This window comes from Mesitornis unicolor, unplaced genomic scaffold (assembly GCF_000695765.1).
Source record: "Mesitornis unicolor isolate BGI_N332 unplaced genomic scaffold, ASM69576v1 scaffold14504, whole genome shotgun sequence".
Taxonomy (NCBI): Eukaryota; Metazoa; Chordata; class Aves; order Mesitornithiformes; family Mesitornithidae; genus Mesitornis; species Mesitornis unicolor.
In genome coordinates this window covers 1,579-11,149 of record NW_010182165.1, presented here as the reverse complement: position 1 = coordinate 11,149, position 9,571 = coordinate 1,579, and the positions used below count along the sequence as shown (strand labels likewise).

The 9,571-nt window shown below is 43.3% G+C and overlaps 1 protein-coding gene across 1 annotated transcript; it reads left to right on the top strand.

Annotated features, from left to right (window-relative positions):
- Positions 1–251: 251 nt before the first annotated feature.
- THUMPD2 (THUMP domain containing 2) lies at positions 252–9,171 on the top strand (the record flags this gene model as incomplete). The annotated part of the gene is made up of 9 exons (XM_010183685.1): positions 252–384; positions 1,594–2,009; positions 2,681–2,758; positions 3,396–3,448; positions 3,760–3,847; positions 4,777–4,848; positions 5,467–5,581; positions 7,240–7,357; positions 8,853–9,171. Coding segments are annotated over 9 exons (1,392 nt in total), but the record flags the coding sequence as incomplete, so codon positions are not given.
- Between the last annotated feature and the right edge of the window lie 400 nt (positions 9,172–9,571).

The window sequence follows — 9,571 nt, the reverse complement described above, 5'->3', positions numbered from 1 at the left end:
CACCTGCGTGGGGCCCCGCGGGTCTTGTTTGGCACTTGGTGGGAAGGGAGCGCTGAAGATCGCCTGGTCCAGCTCCTGCCCTGGGCAGCGACTGCCGCCGCTCGGTCAGACCGTGTTCTCTCCCCCACCCGGTGAGCTGAGGTCTGCGCTGCCCCCTTCACTGTGAAGGGGCGAGCGGGTGTGAGGGGCTGCTGAATGTGCTCGCCCAAAACACTCTCCCGGATTGGTTTGGTTTCTGTTTTTCCCCTGAGGTGGACTGCGTCTCAGGAAAGGTCTTCTTCAGCACAGAGGCGGAGCCGGGCGAGCTGAGGAAACTGAAGTCTGGGGAGCGGCTGTTTTTGCTGCTAAAGAAACACACCCCACTTGCAGTTTCTAGAAATAAAGGTATGGCACTGGTGTCAGCCCCTCCACTTCACTCCCAGGACCTGTGTGCAGAAACGTGCAGCCCTAGTTCAAGTCCTATCTAGGAAGTTAATATTTGGTTTACTTTATTTTCTAACAGCTGTAATTCCAATTTACAATAATCAGTTCTGAAATATCCGTCACTCGGATGTTTTTCAGTGCTTAAGTGCTGAAGATGGCTTTAAAATTGTTTTAAATAGATAACTTACCGGCTTGTGTCCTGCTGGCAGTGTAGATATATGTGTATGTATAATACAACCCCCTTTACAAAAAAAAAAAGTTGTCCCCTTCTGGACCCCTTCTATGCATTTTAACTACAAGTCATTTTCCTTTAGGCAAAGTGGATCTAGATGTATATGCTGTGTCACTTAACTGTTCAGTGCATGGATTTCTTGTAAATCTCAGCTACTCAGGTCACATTCTCTGTCAGTGTTGGAATAAAAATTTCAAGTAAGACGGATTGACATCTGCATGCTGGTGGAATTTTATTTGGGAGATCACAGATTGTCTACAGCTCTGAGGATCAAATTCTAACCGTAATTCTCAATGAGAAATAGAAATACCTTTCCCCCAACCAGCTTCAAGGTTTTTAGGTGAATTGGCTTCTGTATTCCTCATGCCTCTCATCGTAGCTAGCTCAGGAGGACTACTTATGAGTGTAAGTTTAGATGTGTGTCAGAGACTTTGCGGGATTGAGGGCAGGTTGATGAACAGCAAGGAGAGATTTCCTTTCCAAAAGAATAAACTTGTGGCTTTTATTCTGAGCCAGATCAAAGTGATTCATGTTCATGTCTGTCTTTCAGTCCTGGAAAGTGTCTCTCATCTCTTCGTCCTGGACCAAGTGCTTTCTGGGGAGAATGGTATGGTAGGCTGGTCCTCCATCCCCAGGAATGGCTCTCAGAGGTGGTCTGGTTTTCTAGAGCTGCTGAATTCTTCTGCAGAATTCAAACCCTGCACAACTTAATCTTGGTTCTGCAGATCTTGTAATTGGAGGGATGCCTGGGTCTCTGCAGGTGGGGTATGGGGGTGTTGAGAGCTCAGCTGTTCCCAGGATGTCACCTGCGGCTGTGGTTCCTGCATTCACACATTAATGAAATCTGAACACAGTCTCTGTCAACAGCTATTCTCAGTACATAGGAAAATCAAATGCTGAGACTGAACTACTTAACCTGAAACTGCTTTTTCTTCTAGGGAAAATGCTGCATGAGATTAAAAGCCTTGTCATTGAGGAACCAAAGCATTGGCTGGATATTATCTCTGTTTGGAGAAACCTTCATGGGACTGAGGGGAAAAAAGATGATGTTTCTCAAGAAAATGGGTTGACTCCTAAGAGAAAATCAGAAGAAGAGACAAATATTGCAATTAAACGGCAGAAAACAGAACAAGTGAGAGAGACTGTGTCAGAGGAATGTCAAGTGGAAGTTGGAGAGAGTTGTGTGGTACCAGAGAGAAAGAGTGATCAGGACTACCGGACTGCAAGCAAGACTTCATTAGAAGACCCTTCCAAAAGCAGTGGAGAGAAACCTATTGTGAATGAGCAGCTTAGCTTCAGTTTCAGAGTTTCTTGTCGTTGTAGTGGAGCGATTGCCAAAATACTTAGGTCACAGGTATGCTAAAGTACCTGTGTTTTGAGAGTTTAGCAAATGTGAAGGGAGATGTGTGGTTTGTCATCTCAGCTGTGTTTTGTATGTTTTAGAATAACAAACCAATTTAAGCTTTTTCTGTATTTTCCCAAAAAAGTCCTTAACCTGCATCTACCTTAAACAAGTGGAAGCACCAGGGCTGTTGGTAATTTCTGGGTAGTTACCCTGAATACTTTTCAAATCAATGCCTGTACTGTGTGTTTGAACTCATACTCTGAAGGTAGTCAGAGCTTTCTAGATGCCATAAAAGCATTAAAATTATGAGTTGCAGTTGTGCATTCACAGTTTTTCTCTTAAGTAATCTAGTTTACAGTCATCAGAAATATTTTGTGTGTGATACATAATTCTAAAGTGATTACAACTTTTGGTGTAACTTGGGCAGGACTTGAGCTTTGGCCTCGCACACTCCAGCTGAGTGACAGTCGTGTTGTCCTACACCCTGTTTGCTCTGCTCACTCCCTCACTCACTCCCTGTGCCCTGCTGTAACTCTTCTGGTTCTTGTGTGAATTGTTCTCCTGAGAGTAAAGAGAGTCTCTTTCTTTTCCCAGGTATTTATTTTGCAGTGAAGGCTGTGATCTGTAGTTTTCTTAATTCTGTTATTTTTGCTGCCTGTGACCATTCTTCCCCCTTGCAGGAGATTGGAAGAGCCATTGGCATAGCACTCATGAAGCAGTATGGGTGGCAGGCCGATCTGCGGGACCCTGATCTAGAGGTAGTGGTGCTTGGCTGCCAGATTCGCCCCATATCTTTTGTTTTGTTCTCTGCTCCCTTTGCACTCAGGACTGCGGCCTCTCCCCGTTTGTCTTTCTGCTGCTGAATTTAACTAGAAATGATTTGGTAGTGCTGAGCAAAGCTTTTTGGTGGCCAGTGTGTGCACACCTTCCAGAGCACTTAAGCTCCAGTCATAAATAGCAGAACAGCCAGCGTGGGCCTGTACGTGAGGGGAAAGGATCCGTACAGGAGATGTCTTGGGATCTGGCACACTTAGAAACTGCTGGATTCTGAATCTCGCTGAGCACTAGTATACAGTGAATGCTCTTCTATGTAGAGTAAATGGTTTTATAATTAATAATACCCATTCAATCTTACAAAAAATGGTTCTCTTAAAGATTCAAATGCTTGGTGATGGGTTCCTCGCTGACAAAATTTCCCTCCCAGCTTGCTTAAATATTATATCCACTTTAAAAAGTGGCATTGAGATTGCCTAGTATGATTCCTTCCAAAGCATGTTTTTTCCTAAAAACTAGGGTCAAAAGTTCATAGAAACATTTTTTATGTCTGGTTTAAATAAGTTAAAGTTATTGTTGTGTCAGGTTGAGAGTTTCTAATGTTATTTTTTTCTCTTTCAGATCTTTGTACATCTTAATGACATTCACTCTGTGGTGGGGATTCCTCTTTTCAGGTAGGTGTTGTCCTCACCACATTTGTCTTGGCAGTATCAGAACAGGCATAATTTCTAAACAGTCTTGCTGTCCACTGTGAGTATTTATCTCCTGGTTTAATATTCACTGGACTATCACATCACTCTTGTAGTCTGCCTGGAGCTTATCTGAGCATGCAGGCCAGACTTTGCAGTGGGTTACTGATAAAAGCAGACTGGTTTCTATCTGTCTGCTTGCAGATCTGCCCAGTTCATTTGTTCTTTTGTATTACATGAGCTTTTCTGGGTGGTTGTACCATTATCTTACGTTAATTTTTTCTTGCTGTCTACAGGCTTCCATTGGCAAACAGAGAGTATATCAAAACAGCAGGACTGCGGTCAACAATTGCATGGGTCATGGCATCTCTGGCTGAAATTAGTGTAAGTGAATGTTCATGGCAAAGATGTGGAGTCCCAAATGAAGGGGAGGTTGCTGCTTGTCAGGGCTGGAGCTGAAAGCTTTGAAGAAGTGTGGTGATTTCAATGCAACCTGCTCTAATGCATGCAGGCAGGGTTTGCCTTATCTGTGATCAGAGTGTGCTGTCACCTGCTGTTCAGCCAGGTACCTCCTGTAATCCCAGGTCCTTCTCCTTCCTTGTATGGAAATATGTCTGAACAGCAGGATTTTTTCACTATCCAAGCTTCAAACCTTGTCTGGACTTGTTCTCCCAAGGGAAAACAGAAGCAAGTGTGATGTTTTCCACAGATTAATTTGGTGCCAATATCACAGAATCGTTTGGTTGGAGAAGACCTTTAAGAACATGAAATCTGGCCATAACCTCTACTAAATCTTCAGCTAAACCATGTCCTTCAGTACCACATCAGTGCATCTTTTGAACACCTCCAGGGATGGTGATTCAACCACCTCCCGGGGAAGCCTGTTCCAGTACTTAATCACCTTCTCAGTGAAATAGTTTCTTCTAATGTCCAACCTAGACCTCCCCTGGGGCAACTTGAGGCCTTTTTCTCTTGTCCTGTCACCTGTCACCAGGGAGAAGAGACCCACACCCACCTCACTACAACCTCCTTTCAGGCAGTTGTAGAGGGCAATAAGGTCTCCCCTCAGCCTCCTTTGCTCTAGGCTGAACAACCCCTGTTCCCTCAGATGCTCCTCATAAGTCCTGTGCTCCAGACCCTAATCCATCTGCAGTCCACTCATAGCATTTTCCCCTAAATGTCACCTCAAGGGTGGATGCACTGTCTTTAGTGAAACTCTTAAAGCTTTTTATTATGCTCTCCTCTCCCAGGACAAAGCTTAAAAGAGTCTGCCTTGCTTGGGATGCAATAACACCCTTTTTTTTTTTTTGTAGGCAGGTGCCTTTGTGCTGGATCCTATGTGTGGACTAGGAACGATACTGCTGGAAGCTGCCAAAGAGTGGCCTGTAAGTATCACAGTCACAATAGGCAGGACCTTTGCAAGATGGCTTGCAGTTGCATCAAGAAAAATCCGTACCACAGATACACCAAAATCCATTACTTGGAAAGCTGGAACCAAACTGATCTTTCTAGACCGTTGTTAAAAGTGTTTTAGTACAAACGTTCCTCCACAGGAATGTAAACCAGAGTCCTACATACTTACGGAAGTGGGTGCTGGGAGCCCTGTATTTATACTGCAGGGTTTGTATGAGGCAACTATGGACTTTTAAAACTGCTTGGGCTTATCCTGCGATCGGAGGTGCCAGTGTGACAGTACAGTCTGTTATTATTAGAGGCAGTGTGGTGGTTGTAGCTAGCTGGGGCCTTGCTGTTAGGACATAGCCTCAATATTTCTGCAAGTTAAAAGTGTCTTGAGCAGACTAGAACATGAAAGGAGTGAAGATAACCACAGACTTCCTCCATTCTTCCCTCTGGGTCTGTGTATTGCTCTGTGTAATGGTAGTAGGTCTCCCAGCAATGGGTTTGTCCTGAGGAAGAGATGTACAAGACAGTTCTGAGAAGGGTTTATAAAATAAATGTACCTGTTTGTCAACAAAATTACCTTTTTCTTTTTCTCTGAACAGGAAGCCTGTTACTGGGGTGCTGATATAAGTGATTCACAGCTGGAGGGTGCAGATGTGAATATTAGGACTGCAGGCTTGATGGATAAGATTGAGTTATTTAAAGCTTCTGTGAAAGGTATGTCTGTAGGCTTTTGAAGTGAGACATGTTTGAAATATTTTGTGTTTCTGGAATTATACAGGTAATGTAGGTTCTTTTGAAGTGATGTGTAGTAGAGCTTACTCAACAAATAGCTGAGTAGTGACTCTAGTGTCAGTGAACGGATAATTATTTGTTCTTCTCTCTCTGTCCCTGAATTTTGGCAAGAATAAACTCAGCAGAAGACAATGAAAATCAAAGTTGTCAGACATGGGCAGTAGCTGTCTGTCTTAATGGTAAACTTGTGAATACCACAAAGAGTGCATACCATGTGAGAGTTCTTTGTGTCTTACAGGAACACAGCAAGGACAAATCCAGATAAAGTGTGGTTTGTAACTTAAATTTACCAGATAAGTAATAGTGAGGACTCATTAAGCTCAGCTGGATTGTTGAAGTTTTGCAGTAGGAATATTTTAAATGATGATGTCTTTCTTCTGAAAGAGGGAATCTATTTGCTGTCAGTTCATGAGCTTGTCTGGGGAAAAGGTAGTAATTTTATGACCTTATTCTAGACCTCAAAGCCTGAGTCTAAATTAGTCCTATATGAAATTCATGACAGGCAAAAGCTGGCTGTTTTTTTCCTGTGCATGGGTGATGAAGTATACATACTTTTTTACCTTTCAATATTTATTTCTTACCAATATGGTAAGAAATATTATTTCTTTTTATAAGACTATATATAGCTTTATTTCTTACTTAAAAGATGTGATTGGCCTTGGCTTCTAGTGTAATGGACAGTACTTTGATGTCAGGCTTTTCTAATACTGAGCAAGTAACTGGTGTCTTTGTCGCTGGTCAGAAGCTGTTATTTCTGCGTGTTTTGAGAAGGACTGTAGGTAACTTGTCCTTCCATTTGTAGATAAAATGGTTGTGCTGCAGGCGTTGATCCAGGGATGGACCAAGAAGCATCTCCAGACAGTTCTGGAAAGGCTGACATAGAGTCACTGCAGGGTTTAGGTGGGAAGGGACTGCTGGAGGTCTTTAGTCCTGTCATGTGCTTGGAGCGGGGCTAACTGCAAAGCTGGGTCAGGTTGTTCAGGGGCTTGTCCACTCAAGTTTTAGTGTGCTAGGGGATGGAGAACCCATAGTCTCATCCTTTCAGATGCTGGCTATGCTCTGGCCAGCACAGCCCGGTATGCGGCCGGCCTTCATCAGCACAAGAGTGCAGTGCTGCATCAGTCAAGAGAACTGGCTGTTTTCCATGATGCAGAAACTCTATGGAGAAGCTACAGAGATGCTAGCTCTGACAGAACAAACATCTGCGCTAAGTAAAGTGCTTCCAAGCTTAATTCTTCTTTAGCATTTTGCTTGTAAAGGTGTAATTGTGTGTTGAATAGCAGCAGTTAATTTGGATCCATGCAGTCCCCTGTTAGGAAAGTCTTGCTATTGGGGCAAACATATCACCAGTAACAGGGAATCTGCAAGCTACACCATGCTCTCATGCATTTGCCTCTTCCCAGTCAGCACTGGATTGGTGGCTTCACAGTGCTGTTTGTGAAGATAAGTACAGAAGGAGCTATGACTCTGGGGGAATTACCTGAGAAAGAGCTGGCAGACAGTTTTTCAAGATGAATGGGTACATCTTTGCTGTTTATTTTTGCAATAGTTGGATATAAAGACCTGCATTTATTCTGCAGCATTGCCATTGCCTTCTGAAAGCTTTGATGCTGTGATTTCGGATATTCCATTTGGGAAGAAATTCAAGATCACAAAAGACATACGGCTCCTTCCAGATATTCTCCAGGAAATGGAGAGGTACATGTGGCCTTTGATATGCTTGGGGTTTGGCATAAATGTCGTGATGGTTTGTGATCCTAAACATTCGGACAGCTTCAGGTTTGCTTTATTCCAAACACTCTCCAACTCTGTAGTCTGATCTTGTGCAGATTGTCAAAGTCTTGAGTCATTACTTGTGCCTTCAAGGCTGTTGTGGCTTGTCTTGGAACCTGTGGAAGTGCTGATGGCAGCACAGGCTGACATGGAATGAGCTTGTTGTCTGAGCCACACTCACAAATACGATTTATAAGGCAGAAAGGAGTAAGAGGAGAGGATTACCTAGGCAAACTTAAAGCATGGCCAGACAAATAAAGCAATAATTCTTTTTCGGTTGAGGTCTGCTTGTGTAAAGTCATAGGCTTTCCTTTTGGGTTCACAACCAAACTTTTACCAGCCTGCCTTAGCACAAAGGATCTCAGACCAGAAAATGGTGGTGTGCATTTTCCTTTCTGTTACGGTGTACTGGAATATCCAGCTAGCCACCTGGTCTGCTTTTCGGTGCCTCTTTCATCTCTCACCCTGTCATTTTGTGGCAGAGTTGAGCCAGGCTAATAGCAGACTGCTTCTAACAGGCAGCTCAAACCATCTTCCCCTTTATTTCATTTTGCTGAAAACAAGCTCTTTCTGTAGGCTTGGTCTTCAGCGGGTGTTGATCTCGCTCACCCAGTGCAGGAATGTGGTGGTAAGATGGTGAAGATGAGGTGTCTCCACAGAATGACAGGGCAATCTTACATAGACATACACTGACCATCCCACCCTTTGGCTGTGCTTGTATTATGGTCTCATTTGCTCTATTGGATTATCCTAAGCAAAATATTTTCTTGGGAAGGTGGAGATGAAGAAGGGCCCATTACCATTAGAGCCCCACCAGTAAGACTGCTCAATCCATTTGCTATGAACAGTCAGGATAGTCCTTTTTTTCCCTTCTTTCAAAGCCAAGTGTAATGTTTCCTTATGTGCTAAGAAAAATGGATTACAAACAATGGTTAATTTTTCTCTGCTTCCTGAGTTTGAAAGCCAGATCAGTGCAACACAGAAAGGACAGACCTTTTATCGTTTCTGAAGGAAAAGGCCACCACCCTAATGCTGCTATGGGAAGCTGTTCCTTTGCAGACTGGTGGAGACTCATGCAATGTAAAAACAGGGTTTGAAGGCGATCCCTCCCTCAGTCTCTGGAAGAATACCAAGAGCAAAAAAACCTGGGTCCCATATTCCTTACTAACCCAATGGAAAGAACTCCTGAGGTTGGAAACATTTGGGAGTCAGGATAAGGCCCAGTTCTTCCATTTAGGAATGAAGTTATGAAGATAGGGAATTTAAATTCCATTTGGAGATGTTGGTTACTGAGTTAAACACATTAAGGGTCGTGTCTTAAGTGTTTTATTGAATGCAACTGGCATCTGTGAGTTCTGCACAGATGAATGAATGCCAGGCAGGCTGAACATCTAACCTTTATTTTTCCTGCAATTGCCAGGGTACTTTGTGTTGGAGGGACTATGGTATTGCTGCTGAGTCAAGATCTCCATAAGCGCATGGATGACATTACCAAGTGTGCTGAAAATGAGTCTCCTAATGCCATTTCTGATGGTGCAATTGAAACCACCACTGCAAACGCCCTGAACGTTGATGGGAATTCTTCCTCCTTGGTGAATGGTGTTGAAGAATCCTTTCTCAGCAGCAGACAGACACGTCTTGGGTCTCTGGTGCCAGATGGCATCTATGGAGTTAGTCTTGGAAAGACAGATGCTTTCATATACAAATACAGGAAGATCTCCACTGCTGGGAGTTGGTAGCTTTCTTGTACTGTGTCAAAGTGGACATGACTCCTGATACACTTGAAAAGCAGCATGGCAGTTACTTGGTGGAACCCTGCTGATCTAAAACCTGTGCTAACACTGTTAGCTCACCTCCACTTTCATTGGATGTCCTAAGGGGCTGCTTTTCCCTCTGGTTTTTAGGAGAAGCTGAAGATGCCTACTAGTGTTTCAGATGTTTTTACTATAAAATATTGTATTCAGAGAAAGACCCCTCAAATCCTAGTTTAGGCAAAACCTCTCAGTATGGGGAGGAGTTGCTTTGGGAGATAAAGTCTTTGTTTTCAGAACTGCAAAAAAAAAAGTGTTAATATTACATGTAAATGGATTTTTCACCCTTAGTATTTTTTAGGAGCACATCTTGTCTGAAGAAGTCTCC